This window comes from Tachypleus tridentatus, chromosome 12 (assembly GCF_004210375.1).
Source record: "Tachypleus tridentatus isolate NWPU-2018 chromosome 12, ASM421037v1, whole genome shotgun sequence".
Taxonomy (NCBI): Eukaryota; Metazoa; Arthropoda; class Merostomata; order Xiphosura; family Limulidae; genus Tachypleus; species Tachypleus tridentatus.
The window spans coordinates 39,368,702-39,389,755 of NC_134836.1; the positions used below are offsets into that span (position 1 = coordinate 39,368,702).

Consider the following 21,054-nt stretch of genomic DNA (forward strand, 5'->3'; position numbering starts at 1 on the left):
TTTGAAAAGGGTAACTAAGGGGTAAATACTAATGTCCTGCTTATCGACAGTTCCATCGGACTCTTTTTGTTGTTGTTGTTTCATACTGCAAAGTAATTTGCCTTCAAGGAATTAGTCAGGTGAATGATTGAGAGTGCAAGGTTTTGGTAATAATTTCTAAGATAATGATATAACTTTTATTAACCAAAATATTTTGGAAACTTTTCATTATAGCTTATAAAACATACAAACGCGCAATCCATTTATTTGGCGGCGGGGCGGTTGTACGTGTTACGCTGTTTTCACGCTGTTCCTGGGAGAGAAGCATCTCAAAAGTGAGAAAATTGTCTTCGGCTCTGTACTTTTATACTCTCTATACGAAAACGTTTTCATCAAATCCGTCTCATTATTCATGAGACAACATGTATACATAGACGATCACATACACAACTGACAAAAGTACAAAGAATACCTGGCTGGCCAGACTGTAAATCCGATGGTCCATGGTTCGTGTCCTGTTACTGCGAAATAGCGTTCTGCACTTTAGCAATGAGTGTGTTATAAAAGTGACCAGCTATGTTTATATCAAAACGAAAAAGAAGTCATTGTTTGTTAGCAAATATATTAGCATTAAACAGACCAAAAATGCTCCAATGACTTATCGAAAAGTCTGGAGGCTCAGAAAGCCGAAAAAAAACACGTTTTGATATCCGTATTGGGCATAGCACTGATAATCGTTTGTAATTTTGCGCTTAACAACAAACAAATATAAAAAAAAGATATAAAACACTTGCTTGGAGTGATACTTCTACAACATAAACTATTTAGATGACGTCATAAAAGCCCAGCATGGCCAAGCGTGTTATGGCGTGTGACTCGTAATCTGAGGGTCGCGGGTTCACATCCCCGTCGCGCCAAATACGCTCGCCCTTTCAGCTGTGGGGGCGTTATAATGTAACGTTCAATCCCACTATTCGTTGGCAAAAGAGTAGCCCAAGACTTGGCGGTGGGTGGTGATGACTAGCTGCCTTCCCTCTAGTCTTACACTGCTAAATTAGGGACGGCTAGCACAGATAGCCCTCGAGTAGCTTTGTGCAAAATTCAAAACAAACAAACAAAACAAATGACGTCATGAATATGCATTAAGACATATTGAACTGGAAAGTTACAGCAGTATCAACAAACACTGATTAGAAAATAATTAGCAGTCAGGTTGGCTCAAGGTAGCACGAAGTTAAGTGTATTATATTCAAGTTAATTAACATCCAATCTCAGCGATCGTGCGTTCACTAAGTAAGGTATACTATTTTGTTTATTCCCTGTTTCTTTCATTAATAATACTGGTTATCTTAGTCACTAGATCGAATGTAATTACTTGCATTATATTTTCACTTGTCGTTCATTATTATAAGAATTGATTTGATCAACTGGTTTAATTTTTGTATTTAGAACTGATATAGTTTTCTAAGTTGACCAAACAATGCGTTTTCATATTTGTTAATAGCTAATTTGCTATTCATAGTGGTCAGGTTGATTTCAATCTACTTTAAATACATAGTTTACTTTGATCGGAATGTAATACTATTGACCATTTACAAAACTAAAGTTTCCTTTATTCCAATAAATGTTTTCCTTTCGTAAATAATTGTTTTTGTTTGTTTGTTTTTGAATTTTACGCAAAGCTACACGAGGGCTGTCTACGCTAGTCGTCCCTAATTTAGTAGTGTAAGGCTAGAGGGAAGGCAGCTAGTCATTACCGCCCACCGCCAACTCTTGGGCTACTCTTTACCCACGAATAGTAGGATTGACTGTCACATTATAACGCCCATACGACTGAAAAGCCGAGCATGTTTGGTGTGACGGAGATTCGAACCCGCGACCCTTAGATTACGAGTCCAGTTCCTTAACCACCTGGCCATGCCGGGTTTCGTAAATGAGAAAGAGTAAAGTTCAAACATTTTGTTTTCACACATTATGATGAAATCCTATTTTAATAATTTATGTTACCTTGGGTAACACATACCTTCATGAGTCTTAAGATGAGCTCTAAGGTTACAGGCAAGAGCAAATTTTTTTTGACAGTATTCACAGACGTGAGGTTTATCACCTGAAAAAAAAAAAAGATAACTTATGTACAAATTCAGTGATAAAATCACATGATTATGAAAGCAATGCGTAGGTTTGAGTACGCTAACCGCTCGACAAAACTGAGTAATTGGCCTAGTTTTGTTTGTAATAAATGCTAATTATTCCGTGTATCTGTGCTTTGCCCATCAAGGGTATCGACGTCCCATGATTAGCATTATAAGCTTTGAAACTTACCGCTGAACTGGTAGTGAGAGGAAGAGGGATATTGAAACTAAAATTAGTTTGTTTAAGTTTTAAGCTGTCCTACACAACTAGACACAAAATTTATTTTTATTTCTGCTAAGTTATTGAGCTCAACTCTATAGACATAACATCTTCAAGACTTTTGCAAAAAATAACAACAAAAATCTCACTAACATAAAATTATCGTCTTCCGCTCTGAGGCATGTTTTCCATAAAGGTCCCAGGGTACCTGTTAGCTCTCCCATTATACCCAATTACTGCAATAACTACTCAAAGGGGATTCGTACCAGAAAATAGGTTATAAATAGATACATAAACAATGTTACAAATATGGTACCTCCGGAATCCCAAGGGGGCCAGAAACACATATTCCGATGCAAGCTCATTCATAAGCCTCTAACGTACCTAAATGGCTTTCAGGAGGCGTTGTGCCTTCCTTGCAAGGGGGAGGTTATGACATATAGCTAAACAATCCCCCCAAAACACTACTACCAATTCTCTGGTCTTGCAGTATTCAAAACTGCCGGAGAAATTTTGAAACAAACACAAAACTTCTCTTAATAATATTTGTCCTCATAGAGATTTAGAAATTGTCTATAAAGATATGAATTGAAAACGTTCGAAGGAATGTACATGTAAGACCAAACTTTCCTGGGTATATATCATGTTTTGTAGGTGCAAAGTAAGATGTGTTTGCTGTGTAGATCTTTAACCTTGATACTGTTTTATTTTCTGAAATAATGTTTAATTGAACATTGAAAGTCACGTAAGTATTGTTTATGTCACTATGAAAATAAATGCCTTATGCTGTTGGTACAAAAGCGGCCAAATAGCATTCTATAGAACAGTAGTTTGAAATGATTGACTACCACAGCAAACTGTAACACAAAACAATACACCATTCACTCATCTTAACATGAATGTTCTGCATGATTTCTTTGGAATGTTTATTTCATTATGAACCCTTGTCGGCGGCACTTTACCTAAGTCATGAGAACAATCACAGTTAACTCTCTTTGTGACACAAAAGAAATAATCCCTGAACCATGTTTAAAACTCAGACACTTTGGTATCCGCACTGCATATATAGACAGGGGGAAGAGTCCCTCAGAATGGTATTATTATCACTGACGCCTGCCACAATAGGGGGGAAGCGTCGAGGATGTACGTCGACCGAATTGTGTAATTGAAAACTAGGTGTAGACGAAATCAAATATCTCTGAATATTAGTAGAAAAACAATAGACTAGACACACCAATTTCTTATTATTACGTGGGCACCTGGTTCCTTGCACAAAATTCGCTGGAAACATTAGCTCTAGGCATAAATCTCACCTGCTTGCTTTACGTCAAAGCGGCAAACCAAAGGTTCATAGTTTGATTTGAACACTGTTTTAGATTTATTTTAACAATGTTGTATAACTACTATGCACACCTTTCGTTTTGATATATTAATATTTATCTCTTAAAGCTGCATTTACAAACTATCAGAATACATTTGAATACATTTATATAGATTAATTTATATACCTCATTTTAATGAAATATATATTGAGATGTGCATTTGATAAATCTAATAAAAAATATGAACCCGAAAGTAACATAGCATAAAAGTCGTATTACTTGACTATATCTTATAATAAAATTTGTATTGGCATTTTTAATTTGAACGTCACATGTGAGACTGAAGGCTATGCTTTTAATCTATTGTTGATAAGAGGAAGATTTGACATCATACAATAAGCGCGTGGTTTAATGTCTTGATGTTTCGTAAAGGTTTTACAAAATAATAAGTAATATGAAACATAAATTGGGATGAAATATAAATCTATTGATTGTAATAGTAAGTTATAATAAGTCTCTTAGAGTTAGCTTTTAAGCTAGTAAGCGTATTAGTCACTTAAATTAGTAAATATAGAAACAAAGATAACATCTGGCCATCAGTTACGTCAATGAAGCTAAAGGAAGAAGTTATTGTAGAAAAAGTAAAATAAAATGTTTTGTTTTTCACATTAAGTAGACATGAAAAAATATTATTTAGAATAGTTTTAAGTAGCCAACAAAATAAAAACAAAACCTTTCCAGCAATAAAATACATACGAAATAAACATTGCATAAAAGTAATATTGTTTTACCATATCTCGGTAGTTGAATTGTAATTTTTCAACCTGTACTACACTTTGAGGTTGAAGATCCCGGTAGGAGGCCCCCTACGTTGTTAGGAAGACTTTACCAGAGGAAAGTAATCAAACAGTAGCACCTGTCACCACAAGAGCTTTGTCAGGCTGTTTGAAATGAATAATATTCTTCACTATCGTTTGTTTCATGTGGCCTCAGCCGAACGTGCATCCCGTTTCGCTTCCCACACTTTTTAATTTAGTCCCTTAAAGCTTATCACTTACCTATACCTGACTTTTCTTTACAGGTTTCATGTGGCCTCAGTCGAACGTGCATCCCGTTTCGCTTCCCACACTTTTTAATTTAGTCCCTTAAAGCTTATCACTTTACCTATACCTGACTTTTCTTTACAGATTTCATGTGGCCTCAGTCGAACGTGCATCCCGTTTCGCTTCTCACACTTCTTAATTTAGTCCCTTAAGCTTGTCACTGACCTATACCTGACCTTTCTTTACAGGTTTCATGTGGCCTCAGCCGATCCTGTTTCGCTTCCCACACTTTTAATTTAGTCCCTTAAAGCTTATCACTTTACCTATACCTGACTTTTCCCCTCAGTCGAACGTGCATCCTGTTTCGCTTCTCACACTTCTTACCCTTCTTACTGACCTATACCTGACCTTTCTTTACAGGTTTCATGTGGCCTCAGCCGAACGTGCATCCCGTTTCGTTTCCCACACTTCTTAATTTAGTCCATGAAGCTTATCACTGGCCTATACCTGACCTTCCTTTACTTACCTATACCTGACCTTTAATTACAAAAGAACCTTTCTAGTTTACTTAGTTATTCGGATTGCATTACAATCAGTGAGTGGTTCTTAAACTTCTTCCTCACAACGTCCCCAGAGAGCGTTACAAGTCTTGACTAAATGGATACTGGGTATCTTAACAATATTGTGTCTGTTGTGTGCTTCCCACGGATTCTTAACGTTTTCCTGAAGTCTCCAGTTTGAGAGCTCCTGATCTAACTATACTGTTTTGAAATTATCTAATTGAAGAAGTGCTACCTTTCATTAATTCTAGCAGAAGTCCATAATAGATGTTACCTGACAGCATGGACAACAATTAAAGCTTCACATCCCACATGTCAATAAATGCAAGTTGTCCTATTAGAATATATATCAGTTAAAACAATGTGTTTATTCAACCAAGTATATTCGACTGAGGTACGGCTTTAGTTATGTCTTTTATAAACGAATAAGGTTTAAATTTTTTTCCCACATTCTTGTTAGCTTTACACGGAGAAAACTGCCCATTTATATAATAAATGCGTGCTAATAAAGCGCGAGGAATATGCTAATCACATTTCGCAGTCTAACCAGTAAGATAGGATAAATTAGTCAAGCATTTCGGGGCTAGAGAGTAGGAGAAAACTTCAATATTGGCAGTTAATTCCAGAGTGCATTGCTGTTGTTTTACTCGCCCTCTATGCACACCACCTGACTATTATTATTTATTACTGGAGTGTCAGTCAGCACAGAGGCGCCCACATGTCAGTCTAAAGCTGATCAAGACGGCTATTCTTCACATAATAGGTACTTGCTCTCACATAACTCTCGCCTTGTTAGTGTCGGCTAGGTTCATGAAACCTGAACTTCGTTAGTAAGCAGGTAGCGTAGGTACTTCTTAAGTAACGCGCTGGACTAAGCAGCCAGTTCAAATCTGTCTCCAAATTTTGCACGTCTGTACGTTTGCTCTTGAATAACTTCTGTAGTGTGTGTGTGTGTGTGTGCGTGAAACCCATTGAACAAACAGAAACAATAGAAACCAACTCAACACCCCTAATTCCCTCGTCGTTGTCTTTGTACAAAAGCCAAGCTTTCCAAAAAGTCGTAAACTTCGTAAAGGTTGAAAGCGCATATTTCCTTTCCAGAACTTGAACTAACTTAAAATATTAGCAGGAACTCTGAAACAAAATAAGCCAGTACTTCAACTATTAGTACTGACAAGCTCATGTGAGGTTAAAAAAATGAAAGTATTTCAGAAGATTGATAAACAGCGTTTACATTTTCTTGTGAGTGTAGGCACGTCATTATTACCACTGTGAAATACGATTGTCAGTTATCGCCTAACTTAACTGAACTTTTTTGTTCCTGGTGGGGCAAGACATCTTGACGTGTAATGCAGGATCCGCCTTTAACTAGCTCTTCTACTTTCACGAAGTTCCGCCCACAGTGTTGTATTCATCATAACCCAACAATAGAGCCAGTGTTGGCTACCGGAATGAGATAACGCCCGACGCTAGAGAGGACAAGAAGGGTAATGGAAAGTACCGAATGGTATAATATTTATCAAAATACCAAATTGAATGTCTTACCACCTGCTGCTAGAAAACAAACCGATGACTAAAGCTCGTAGAGTTTAATAGGATTTATTTAAATATTCAGTGCGAATAAACTTCATGGGAACAAAATTATCCACTGAATATCATCTTTGAATATTTGTTACGTATTTATATGTTATATGACTAAATAGAAACATCGTCAGATATCCAGCTTGAAATGCCATAAGACTGAAACTTACCACTTTAACAAACATGTGATTCTTCTAGAACAATGCAGGTCAAACACTGTTCGTTATCAGTGAATCAATATACCGCTAATGCACGCTGCACACTTGCAGCGTAGTGCAATAAAAGAGAGACGGTCAAATTCTACTATATGATAAGAATAGCTCACGAGTTGATAGCAGGTGTTGACGAGTTGTATGCCTGCTAACCTTTCAATTGACAATTAGGGAAGACGAGGGCAAACAGCCTTTTCGTAATTTTGTTTCGATTTCGAAATAAACAAAAAGAGAAACTACATAAATCAAGGATGACTGACGTAATTTTATCACAATGATTTTACTGCGTCACGTTTAAAATAATATAAAAATCTTTTTAACCTATTCCGTAATTTTGAAGGAAGAGTTTAACTGATACAATAATTTATTTATATAAAAAATAAAACAATATTTCTATTTTTATAGTACTTCGTTCACAGCAACAGAGTAACAGGATCAGTTTGTTAAAATTTAAAGTTTATAATTAGCTCACTTTAAGTTTGTTCAACCTGAATCGTAAGATGTATATTACATTATGCATCAATTTTGATTTTTGGAGCAAAATCAGCTCTGATTAGCCCAGCCAGACTAATAGTAGAATATATGACTAAATTATTTTGTTTGTTAGGTACATAGCTAAATCCAAGGCAACACAATGTACAATTTGTTTTCTGTCAACCACGAGTATTGAAACCATTTTTGTAGCATTATAATCCCGCAGGTTTACTGCTGAACCACTGGGTGGCACCACTAAATGAAACTTTTTATGAGAAGAATATGTCTTACATTCATGACCTAATAAATCACGTGCTGTGGATTAACAAATCAACGCTTAAAATAAAAAAAAAAACAACACTGAACAAAAAAATAATATCGCTCACTTATGTTTCTTTATAAACTATAATAGGAGAAATACTAATCTAGTAGAAGTAAAGCCCTAAATATTCATGTTAAACCCCTACAGTTTTCATACAAGCTCTTGTTTCGTATCAACTACTGAAAGTAAAGGTGTTACAAACTAATGTCTTGTCTGATCTAGATTAGACTGAGTCTGAAACAGTAATGATCACTGGGGTGTTTATGTTTGAATAAATTATTTTCATTGCACCTGAGACTAATATATTGTTGACCTTGACAAGGGTGGAAGCTGCATATTTTCAGCTACCGCAATTTCCACCCAAAGTTTGAGGCACCTCCTCTTTTTCTGTTTCTCTCAATTATACGCCTAGATTTTAATGAATGCCACTATAAAAGGAATGCGACATTTATTGCAAAGCAGAGCTAACTTTATAAAAAAAATTGTTTGTTAGAACTTTTTAAAGTCTTTAACCTAAATCATAATATTCTAGTTCCGTAAGGATTTTTCTTTTTGAAAACACTAGCGTTCTCGCCCTTTTAGTTTCAAAACTATATATATGTATATCAAAGGATAACTGAAATACTTATAATCTCGTAAGGAAGTGAAAGATTGGTTCTTAAACTGAAAAGTAAAGTTAATAGCGTTAGAAAGAAGATTCTCAATCAAACTTTAACATTAATTTGTTTTCATTCAAAATACGTTTCTAGTTTACACAACGATCCCCCAGTGGGACAGCGGTAAGTCTACGGAGTTGTAGTGTTAAAAAGCAGCGTTCGATTCCCATCGGTGGACACAGCAGATAACCCAGTGTGGCTTTGCTATAATACAAACCCATGCACTCTCACACAACGCTTTCGAACGTTTTGTTATGTAGCACTAAGCTGTAGTTGCACTTGAGTATTGTGATAATACATTCTTATAATTCTAAGTATATAACCTCCTTTAAAGTTCGCTTTCCTAAATAATAGTATACAAATAATCATAGCCAATAAAATCTGTTATAGAGACATTTTTAAAGTAAATAATATGAAGCGACTCTGAATAAAAATAAAAGTATACGATTTAGTATTTCAAGTAGTTAAAATTTTTATTGTTTTAGATATAAAAGAAAAAAATCATAAAAAATAAATAACTCAACCAAAGTTTTTCTGCTGACGTAAATTCATTTTTGCGAAACGTAGCTTTATTTATCTGTTTTTGTTATAGGTTCCCATTGAATGTTTTCAAGTAATTTACTTTTAAATGGCTAAAAAAAATACTTCATTATTATTATTAACGAATGAGTTTTTGATTGTTCTCGAAACGCACTTTGTTGAAAAAGTGTTGTTTCATGTCTTAAAATAATAATTACAGCAGTAATAAAATTTATTTTTGATGACTTGGTTTAATATGAGTTATTGCTATTAAACATTTACCTTACGTTTTTATTAATATAAACATGGTATTGTTTAAAATAGGAAGGCGTTACTTACCGGCTTGATATTAAAATACGAGATAAGAATTGGTATTTTATTACTAATAAAAGAAATGAATCACAGATGCATTATAAAGGATTATTTATTATTTTCTTTATAAAATATAAGCGTATTTTGAGTGTTAAAAGCTAAAAATAACACATGTGCAGTAAATGGTTCAATATGTGACGCAATCTAATTTTAGGTTCATCCTGATGCACTTTTAAAATTGTAAAAAAAGTTAATATATTTACTGTTTACTCACCCGTGTGTAAAAAGAGATGATTCTTCAAGTTCGTTTGTTTGCTAAACCCGCGGTTACAAATGTGGCACTTGAAAGGCCACGAACCATTGTGGACATACATATGACTCTTCAGATCCCCGGGTGTGGGGAAGGATTTGGCACATAAAGTACATTTGTGTGGCTTCTCCTGTAAGATAATAATGCGTCCTTGGATAAACTTGGATTAAATATTACTAGAATGTGAATTGCTGATTGCAACTTTGAAATTTAATTTATTATCAAGGTGAACCAGTTTTCAAAAGTTCAATAAATTTAGCTCTGTGTTTTGAACTATTTTGGAATAAAATAGGTTCCTTTAAACAAACCTCCATATAACTATTTACTTATCCTATTATTATTTATGTATGCTCAAAATATTTAGGATGAGTAATTATATTATTAATTAGAAGAAAAAAAAAACTTATATGATCTTAAATATTTTTATAATTTATAAACTATATAAATTAATAATTCAAAATTAATACTTGCCACGTGATTAGAAACGGCAAACATTTGTTTTGTCAGTAAAAAAGCTCTGAATGTGGTTATTTACACCAACAGTCAGTATGCACGTAAATTTCACTTTATTTTCGTTAATTATAACGTTAACGTGAAAAATAAGGTTTTTATATCACATTAAATTGTGTAACATATCACACTTGACAAGTAAATGATGGAAGCCAGATACACAAAAAATGTTCTAATTTTCACACAAACTCTTGAACCTTCTAGTTTTGTACTGCCCCACCCGTGTAAGGCACATGTTCTAATAACACATAGAAATGGAAACCCGAATATCTTAGTTCATACCAGGAAATTGTAAACGGAGTGAATTAGTCATAGTGACATACGATGTTAAATATCTCAGAATAAGCATATTTATATTTGTCAGTAATAAATATATCCTTACTTTACGTATAAGTGTAATCCAGCGCTAATTATAACAACATATTTGTAACTTATATCTCGAAACTTATGTATAATAAAACACCAAAATAACAGTGTATCAAGAATCATCCAGATAGTTTAAGAAGGTGAAATATAATTCAATAAAAACCCGACAATTTGAATCAATATTCTATAGCTTTCCCTCTTCAAAGGTGAGCTCCGCCTATACTGAATATTCATGATGTAACATTTGTTACTCTCTAGTGTAGCAACGTTAATTTAGAGTATCTTAAATGTTTGGCATGGTTATTGTAGGACGACGAACTAGTTCTAACTCGACAGGGAGGCAATCTTCCAAGTAGAGCAGGGCGTAGACCTCAAATCCATTGCTTATTAGAAATTCTGATACCATCGTTTAATAAAACCCCGAATGATTTCTTAGTGTGTGATGACTTTCCGAAGACTTTCAACTCAAAACAAATTATCTTCTCAACAACATGAATGGCATGTCTACAGGATGCATTGAGCCCGGCATGGCCAAGCGTGTTAAGGCGTGCGACTCGTAGTCTGAGGGTCGCGGGTTCGCATCCCCATGGCGCCAAACATGCTCAACCTTTCAGCCGTAGGGGCGTTATAATGTGACGGTCAATACCACTATTCGTTGGTAAAAGAGTAGCCCAAGAGTTGGTGGTAGGTGGTGATGACTAGCTGCCTTCCCTCTAGTCTTACACTCTTAAATTAGGGACGGCTAGCGCAGATGGTCCTCGAGTAGCTTTGTTCGAAATTCAAAAACAAACAAACAAACAAAGAAACAGGATGCACTGAACCTTTTAACCAATATGTTTCTTGTGGTATATTTGTTTTTATAGTTGTCCAGATTTATATAGAAAAATCCTAATTTTGAGTTCTATACGATAAAACAAACGTAATGTTATGGTATTGTTAAGGTAGTCTGTCTTGGTGATATGTTTTTTCATAAATTCAGAGTAGGTTCTTAGGTATACGGTTGAAAAACAAAGATTTAGAAAGAGGAATGTATCTCGACTGAAAAGTTGTAATTGGAACCATTTATAACCGTGACAGGCGTAGCTTAAAGGTAAACGTGCCAAAATGCGAATACAAGAATTTAGTGTTCACACCATCGTCACTTAAAAGCACTCCGCAATTCGAGCTTGAATGCGTTATAAGAATAACTGTAGAATCTCACTATTCGATTGGAGCAGCCCAAGGATTATTAGACAATGGAAGCTGTACGCTAATTGTTTTTCCTTTAATCTATCAGTTTCAAAATTAGCGCTGACTAGCTCAGCTTGCCCTCTTGTAGCGTCGTATTAATTTACATAAACAAACAGGCCTTTTTGCTCATAATGCTATCTGCAAACAAGTAAAGGAAATGCACCTGAACGTTTAAAATAATTATAAATTAGCATGTAGCGGTAAAGGGCGTAGTTCATTTATGGCCAATGTACGACCTTCAAACGCAAATGTTGTTACTCATCATGAACTATTTTAACATAAATTACTACAAGAGACATCTTGAACCTAACATTTGACCAGAGAGAACTCTTCTGCGTTAAAAGGCTTTGTCTGCAAAATCCTTATTTTAGTTTAGTCTCAATTTTTTATCAAGTGGCTACCGTCCTTTTTCCTCAGACATAAACGTACAACTTTGTTCTCCATGACTTAATGGCCTTATGAAAGAATTTCCACATCAGTAGTTTGTTATCCACACAGACAACTGAGAGGATGCTCAAAACTCTTAATAAAGTTGTTTATTATTTCAACATATATGGAAACTTTCCTCTTCTGATACTTCTTTACTGAGAAGAAATACACAAAACTTTCATAAGAAAGGGCCTTAATTGAAATCCTATCATGTCCACTCCAACTATAATAGGTGTGAAGCATAAGATGGAATTAGGCGAACGTTCACTGAAATACTGCCAACTATAATTGCTATCCTGAAACTTGTGGAAGATATATAACCCATTTAAGATGAAACCGCGTAAAAATTAGATAATTTATTGACGTTCTGTTGGCCATGATTTATTTTATGTTATAGATAGATTTCCCTTTATTTGACAAAGTTTCTGTGTTTATTCTGATGTTAAAATGTATTCAATATACAACTTTATCGCAATTTCAAAGGTTATCAGACTATTGATGTTAAACTTTGACAATATAGTGATGTCCCTTTGTACTATAACACTTGTTCATGCTATATCCTGATATAAATATCTCAACCATTGGCGTGTCTGTCGGATATCCGTCAGTCTGATGAGCCTTTGTATTATTCGAAAGGCCTCGTCAGTTGTGGATATAGCAGATATAATAAGTTTTACACATTGTTGTACATTGTCTTTTCCTTTCATTCATTAGTTATCAGAAGATAACAGATGTTTTTTTGATTATTTATAATAACTCTTGCACTGGTAGCTATTTTCACTCTGACGTGTGTTTATGCATAGATAGATATTTTTACACTGACGTGTGTTTATGCATAGATATTTTTACACTGACGTGTGTTTAGTTTTCTTAGAGAAAACCTACACAGAGTGGAATTTCCTGAACATAAAAATTAGCGAAATCCTTACCTTATATATGCAAAAACGACATCACTGAAATCCTTACCTTGCTGTGGGTCATTCTGTGGTAATATAGATTGGAGCTAGCTGTAAACCGTTTGCCACAGATGTGGCACTGGTGGGGTTTCTCACCGGAATGGATCCTGCGGTGGGTGTTGAGAGAGCTCGATGTGCTGAAACCCTTTCCGCACACTTCACAAACATGAGGCTTCTCTCCTGCATTCGAAATAATGATAAAACTTATAATTTTAGTCGCGAGGTTGTTTTGTTTTTTTTTTTTTCCAATTTTGGGCTTTTATTCACGGGGTTCATTTCTTTGATGTTACCGACGTTGATACTGACAAAAGTTAAAATGACATCTCAATACTTACGTTTGTAACTATTTGTAAATAAAACTCATTTTTTTTCTGAGTATATTTTCATAAAAATAGTTAAAAGACCAGTTTCTAATATTTAATAAAAATATTAATAAAAACTGTCGGTTTCTCCAACTTTTCTATTGAAAACACTTTTTACTTCCAATTTGGGATTCATTAAAACTTAATAGTTCATTTATCACAAACATAGTTAAGTACAAGTGTCCAAACAATAAACGTCTATTAAGTACGCATAAAGAAAGTTTAAACTACACGTATGGTAATAAAAAGAATTTCAAGTATCCAACTGGTACTAGAAAGAAAATTAAAAAAAAAATGTTACGTTCATAAACCAAAACAAAGGTTGACGATACTCTACATAAAAATATTATTCTTTAATTATGAAGTATTGTAAATATATATCCTTAAGTCTTGCCTGTGTGGGTTCGCATATGTCTTCTGAGCAAGGATGGACGGTCGAAAGCCTTCCCGCACACCTCACAAGGCAATAGTGTTCGCTCCCGGGCTTTCTTTACCGGCAACTGACGGGCCTCAACCCCTGCAGACTGTCCCGGCGGGAGAGGAAGAGATACAACCAATTTAGACATCACGTGCGATTCTTCGTTAGGTTGCTGCTAAGTTATAAACATATCTAAACTTAGACATAAATCGTCTTTCAGTTGGCTACTAGTATTAGTGGAATACTGAATATATTTAGTTGTGTTTATTACTGTAAGCCTAAGGTTTGGGATAATTACCTCATCACTTATGGAAAGACAGTCACTTGACGTCGAGCGTCGCTTCTCTGTCTCAGGAAAGGTCGTGTCCAGATTTCGACGATCGGTATTCCTTTGAGATATAATTGGCACTCGTGAAGATAATAGAGATTTCGATAGGTCAAGTGGAGATTCTAAAAAAGAAGAGAGAAATAAACTCGGTTTTAATCTCTAATTTATGATCCATAGGTCCAATTTATGATGACGCTCATACTTTATAAACAGTTCATTAGATTGTGAGATTAGACACCGTGTGATAAGAAGAAACAATTCTGACTGGACTTAAACTGTTTAAGTTGTTAGATCACGACTCTGCATACATAATATTCCGGTTTGTTCATTGTTGTTTCTCACTTCTTTCTTGTTTCATTCTTCCATACCTAAGTGTTAGATCTTTCAAATGCGTTAAATAGTAGCATGTTACATGATAAACGTATGATATACATACACCCTGACGTTGTGCGTTCTAACGTCGTTAGAATGAACAGCCAAAATATGAGTGTCATATACGTTTAATAAAATATAATTTTATACCATGTTTCAAAAGCTTTGCCAAATTTTCGAAAGTACTGTCAGGAGTTACATATGCGAATCGATTTTCACTTCTTTCACCAGTTACGTGCACACAATTCATTATAATTCAACAAGCTAAACAGCTGAAATATATCTTCTTTTTTATTAACGAGGAGAGCGAATCCACATCACATAGCAACTTAGTTTGATAGTGGCTTTGGACTTAACGCAGTGAACAACCCCACACAACACATGTAGTAAGACTAAGTGTTACAAATATACTTTATACGTGACACATCATTCTAGTGCATGAAACTGTTTCTTTGTAACTACAGCATATTGATTATGCTTGATAAAACCCTAGAACTGAGAATTATTATAAGGCTTACGTCAACCCTATGATTTGTTCAAACTGGCATTTCCAGGTACAATGAACTTTGATTATTAACATATTATAAACAGGCGTGGCATAACGGTTAGTGTGTCCAAGGTTCAAAGTTTGTTCCACGACATCGCCAACCACGTTTCGCACTTTTAAATACATTAGAAATACCATAAGCAACAAAAATAGCACTTTGCTTTTTCATTTATATTAATTTTCACACAAGAAAGATGTCTATTCTGTTCCTTGTACCGTATAAACTAATGCAATATTCTAGAAAATCAACGATAAAGAAAAACACGTTTTAATAGTGTACTTTTATTCTGCAGAACTACGTTAAAAAGTTGAGCACACGTAAGGTGGTCTTTCAAATAGAATGAAAACCTATAACTTCGTTGCGTTAGTTCAACATTTGAATACAATAACAGTAAATACAGTTAAGGTTTCACGTGCTTAGGGTATTAGTAACGAAGAATGAAAGCTATTTAACTTTCAATTTCTTTATTGCACAGGTAATGTTTCTCAAACTTATTTATGCACTACTCAATGGATTTTAAACCTTATTCATTCAGTCTAACCATGAAGTCACATTAGTTTTCACAAGTTTGTCTGATTTATTCACTATTCTTCTAAACCTATCTTGTATCGAACATTTTATCACTATTCAGCTAATCCTCTCTTATCCGTTCATTTTCAAACAACCTGTCTCTCACCACACTTACATATCAACATATTCACCAAACACCATTAAAGCTATTCGTTCATACATTTATAATTTCAGTAGCTTAAATGTACAGGATGAGTTATTACGAATTCCCTGATGAAATCAAATCTGGAGTAACCCAACAAACCTTTCATCATGGTTTGTTTGTTTATTTTGTTTTTGAATTTCGCGCAAAGCTACTCGAAGGCTATCTGCGCTAGCCGTCCCTAATTTTGGAGTGTAAGACTAAAGGGAAGGCAGCTAGTCATCACCACCCACCGCCAACTCTTAGGCTACTCTTTTACCAACGAATAGTGGGATTGACAGTCACATTATAACGCCCCCATGGCTGAAAAGGCGAGCATGTTTGGTGCGACGGGGATGCGAACCCGCGACCCTCGGATTACGAGTCGCACGCCTTAACACGCTTGGCCATGCCGGGCCTTCATCATGGTTAAGATGTATTTTGATGATCACAGAATCACTTTCTTTATTTTACGATATTCGAGGAAAATTACCCAAGGAATATTTGCAATAGCCGACCCTGATTTTGAATCAATATAAGCTATTGCATAGGCAGCCAATCAACAGCATCCACTGCCAACTCTAGGGCCCTTTGCCTGATCGAGTGATGGAATTTGAGAGCTACACTTATAACGCACCCACAGCCATAAAGTGCGTAGTGCGTTTGTTGTTTTACGTATATGGTAACTACATGCGAAAGCTGGATTTGCAGGGGTCCTCAGTCACTCCACTCGACTTCACTGAATCAATCTAATGTAACACATATTCAAAGTGCTCACGACTGTTATTATCGTGTTTGTGACATAAAAGTCGCTAAAAATTTTGCACAATAGAAGTTGTATCTTAGTACTGTTTTAGTTAAGCTAAGCTAAAAGTATAAAAACACCGAATAACACCTGGAAAATAAACAATAAAAATATCATGTTTTTTAATTAAAGCATTTCAAATTATTTCACTGATAATCACTGTTTCATCAGTTGAGCCCCTTCAGTGTTAACGACATCTTCGGCCTTGTATAATCAAGTGAAGCTTTAGCTTTCTTGATCATGTAGCATACTATTGCTTCAAAAATGTTGACAGTTTTTGCTACTAATAACTCATATTCATGTTCTTTAGTTTTCCAATGGCATTAAGTACGATGGATATCTCTCTTTCTGAAATTCCAAGTCCTTATATGAACATATCTTTATGATATGAGTGTATAAATGCTTGCGTTGGAAAGGGCCGTTACATATCTTTCCCAAATGCAATGAATTATCGGTGGCATATACTACCTATGAGCGGGAAATAAAATGAGGTCAATATGTAGTTCTGATACATTCCGTTCCACTTTTATCGACCGTGACTGTCACATAACTTGCTGGAGTGTATGCTAAAAATCCTTTTATATAAGGAACTCAACTCTCAGTATAATGAAAACTCTCTGCATGACACGAAGGTACTTAAGTTGACAGACGTAATGCTAATTACGATCATAAATTGAATGGGATTAGTTCGACTTACTATGGCAGCGCAAATCTAGATTTGGAAAGATTTTAATATTAACAGAATGCTCAGAAATAATATTTATCAACAGCATCTCTCTGAAGTAACCAAGTTAGTTAACATTCTAAATAAAGTTACCTCGTAGAGGAAAGAAGAAAAAACGAGGATGGTTGAATGAAAATTAAAAAAAACTGTAATATTTTTTTCAAATGAGTTCTTATAACATAAACGATAATTAGTAATAGTGAAAACTGGGAGTTACTGACAAGTTACAAGTAACAACTGTGCTTTTAAAATAGACAAAACTAAAGGTTATCATTCGACACAGGTCTATTAAGTATTTCTCTTTGTACTGTAATTGACGTGCTTGTTATCAATGTAATTTGTTCCTACTTTGAGGATAATGCGTTTAGGAATTGAAATATGTCACTGCAGCTATGCTCAGTATGTTAACTTCATCGTAAATTTTTTTTCGGTTGCGTAGGTTTACAGTTATACATCCACAGTAATAGCTCAAACACTGACTCGGTGTACAAAGGGAAAAGAAATAAATTGCGTTTTATTTGGCATCGCTAACGTAAAATACCTTCTTAAGCGTTTCAAAATGACAATTGTTAAGACATGTTGCCTTGTAGGTAATGATGCGATTATGTTGTTTTTTTTTGTTAGAATTAAATAGTGGCGCCATTTTATTTCGGGATTTAAAACAACCATGTCGAATTTATCTGTTCATGTTGTGAAGTTATGTGACATGGCACACGCTGAGAATATGGTCGACTCATCACTAGGATGGAATTAGTGAGATGAATGTGGCTTCACAAGTATATAATACCTTTTTGTGGGGTAGTTTACTCTTGATGTATCTTGGAGGGTTTGAATAGTAAGGATGAGATCACTGGTAAGATTACCCAAACCGAGTCGTATGATATTCATCTTTATCGTATAATTCACCGTATAAGTAGAAATAACATTTAGAACTTATGAATATTCAGATTAGGAATCTCCGAGCTTCTGCCTAAGAGATATTTACGATGGTAGATTGCGGTCACTCAACCGAAAAATTTGGGAGCCGCCTGGCCCAGGGGCAAGGAAAGCCCTAATAAGGTGCACTGTTGTCCGCCGCCCAGTGCCTGCAGCGTTGGTAACAAAGTGGGCTTTTTAATGGCTATACCCGCTGATGATGAAAAGCCGTCGTTATGAGGCAAGCTGAGGGTCATAATTATGGAATTCATGTCCAGGTATGTTGGCCTGCATACTGTTTACTATTTGATTAGACAAAATAATGTAGATCACCTGGCGGTAGACGCCTCGAATGGTTTAAGGAACGGTTGGGAAGCTAAAATATACACGAGAAAAACACTGGATCGCGTGTGTTAGCATTTCAGGTAATGATTCATACCGAACCTAAATCATCATAAAGTGGTGATTTCCCAAGGTTGTGCTGCTTTGTTGTCACGTGGCATGTCGTTTATGATACTACTTGACTTTCATCTGAAGAGGGTAATGTGTTTAGGCTAACGACATTGAAATATGTCACTGCAGCTATGCTAAGTATATTAACTTGATCGTAAATTCTTGTTACATAGGTTTATAGTTATAAATCCACAATGGCAGCTCAAACACTAACTCTGTGTGAATGTGAAAGAAAATAAACGAAACTGTGTTTTATTAGGCATCGTTAACGTAAATTATCCTCTTAAGCATTTCAAGAGAACAATTGTTAATAAATGCTGTTTTGCATATAAAAATGCAATTATGTTTTCAATTATTTTTAAATACTGTTCTGGATCCTGTCAATCTATCTGTTTTCTTGCCAGGATCTTTACTTAATGTCAAGACATAACTTATCGTTCTGATTATATACAAAATTTCAAACACATTCTTACAGCTGGAACTAAAACTTATTTAAAATTATGCTGTGGCAGATAAGCACTGAATCTCATTCCTGAAGTAAGCATGTGTTGAAACGTGAATGGCAGTAAATGTTACAAAGACAAACATGAAACGTACATGAGATTCAGAACATTAATGTCGTTCTCTAATTCATTCTTATACACTGTCTGCGTTAAATTAAAAGATATTTTCAGTTCGTCTGTTTATTTTTATGACGACATTACAGGCTTATCTGTTTATATATATTCTGAACAATCAGAATTACTTGAAGTACCCTCATAGAAATATTTGAATAGATTTGAAACAACGATCAAAATGGAAACGTCAGAAAGCATTCCAAATACAAAGCAAAATGTAACAGACATAAAAAGAATGTTAGGCTGACAGACCGACGTATTAAACATCTCTGTAGCTAAATATTTATTATATCATTTAAACTATTATATAAAATTCCGGGTAAATCATTAGTGTGAATATTTTTTAAATGTTTAACTTAGAAATGGGTAAGACGTTACAGAGTTCGATATGATTTTTTGTGACATTCACTCAGCAAAGGATGTGTGAAAATGCTGAAGAAATAATTATATATGTATATATACAGACACATATAATAACATAGTGTAAGATGCCGGAGTTAATGCATTAAAACATTCTGAAGATCATAAGATATTCTTACCTTCTAAGACCAGTCCGATGGCATGTCGATAGTGAGCAGCAGTAAGATGTCGAGCAGCAAGAAACGAAAATCCACAGTCTTCTTCCAACGTTTCGTAGTAAACTACCAGTTCCGTGTTTGGTGCGACGTTTCGTATAATCTCATACACTGGTTCACCTTTCACTAACGAGCCGATGAGATTGACTTCCGGACAAAACGTTGAAGAAACTCGAAGGAACCGCACCCAGTTACAATGACGCACACGACGGTCATCAGTGTCTTGAACCTCATCATAGCAGCCAAATTGATGTCGTACCTGTAGTGTAAGAGGGAGGAGGGGACACGTGAACTTTCCTTTCAACACTAGTTTTCCCAAAGTAGCCACTGAAGTACTTAACAATACACTATGGGGGGTGTGTTACCTAGTGTCGTTTTGAATGACAGCACCCCTGATGATTTGCACTCATTTCACAGACACCGCGGGGTCATTGTTCTCGGAAAGGATGACTTACCTCGTTATCTGTTGGCTGACCAATACCAGGAACCATGAGTTATGACCACAGTACGGACATTTCAACATCGTAAAGTTTTCAGTTTGTGAAAAGTTACGGCTATCTCGGTAATTACTCAGACCATTTGCAATAAATGAAATATAATACAATGTCCTATCCACAAAGGCCAGTGATGGAAGAAGATTTTAAACCTTTTGTTGACATTTTTACGATTGGAGAGTTGGTCAGTATGAACTCGTTTTTCACCAACAATCAGTGGTTTCAAGAACAGAGCTTTGACCTCTCAAGAAGATTGAAACAATTCGAGCTACTCTTCCCAAGAGACCACAGAATATCTTTGAGTAAGAAATTACCATATGTTGTTAGAACAAACAATAGTGGTTTTACATTCGAAAATATTAAAGTAGTTTTATTAGTAACCTGATACAAAGATTTAAGTATTTTTAAAGCACTGCTTGTTGGTCTTATCTAACAAGTATGAAACGCTGATCAAGATGAACAGATGTACTTTGTATGCACAGAAAACTTCTCGTTGTATACATGCACAAATGTTTGTTTATTAAAATGGTTCTTGTTTTCAATACCAATGGTTTACACACATAGTAACCTATCGGGTAACCTTATTTCCACCTGTTACAGCATTCATTGTAGAGAAACG

At 35.2% G+C, this 21,054-nt stretch overlaps 1 protein-coding gene across 3 annotated transcripts in view; it reads right to left on the bottom strand.

The window, feature by feature from the left end:
* The window catches only part of LOC143233077 (uncharacterized), a 30,055-nt gene that overhangs the window by 2,269 nt on the left and 6,732 nt on the right, over positions 1-21,054 (bottom strand). Inside the window, exons 2-7 of one of the 3 annotated variants that reach the window (XM_076468963.1) lie at positions 19,906-20,200; positions 14,212-14,363; positions 13,890-14,019; positions 13,144-13,313; positions 9,607-9,772; positions 2,003-2,086 (exon numbers count right to left, since the gene is read on the bottom strand). In XM_076468963.1, coding sequence (XP_076325078.1) covers positions 2,003-2,086; positions 9,607-9,772; positions 13,144-13,313; positions 13,890-14,019; positions 14,212-14,363; positions 19,906-20,200 — 997 coding nt within the window. Of the gene's footprint in view, positions 1-2,002; positions 2,087-9,606; positions 9,773-13,143; positions 13,314-13,889; positions 14,089-14,211; positions 14,364-19,905; positions 20,201-21,054 lie in introns of all 3 variants that reach the window. The other 2 variants (XM_076468961.1, XM_076468962.1) reach the window with 2 other exon arrangements.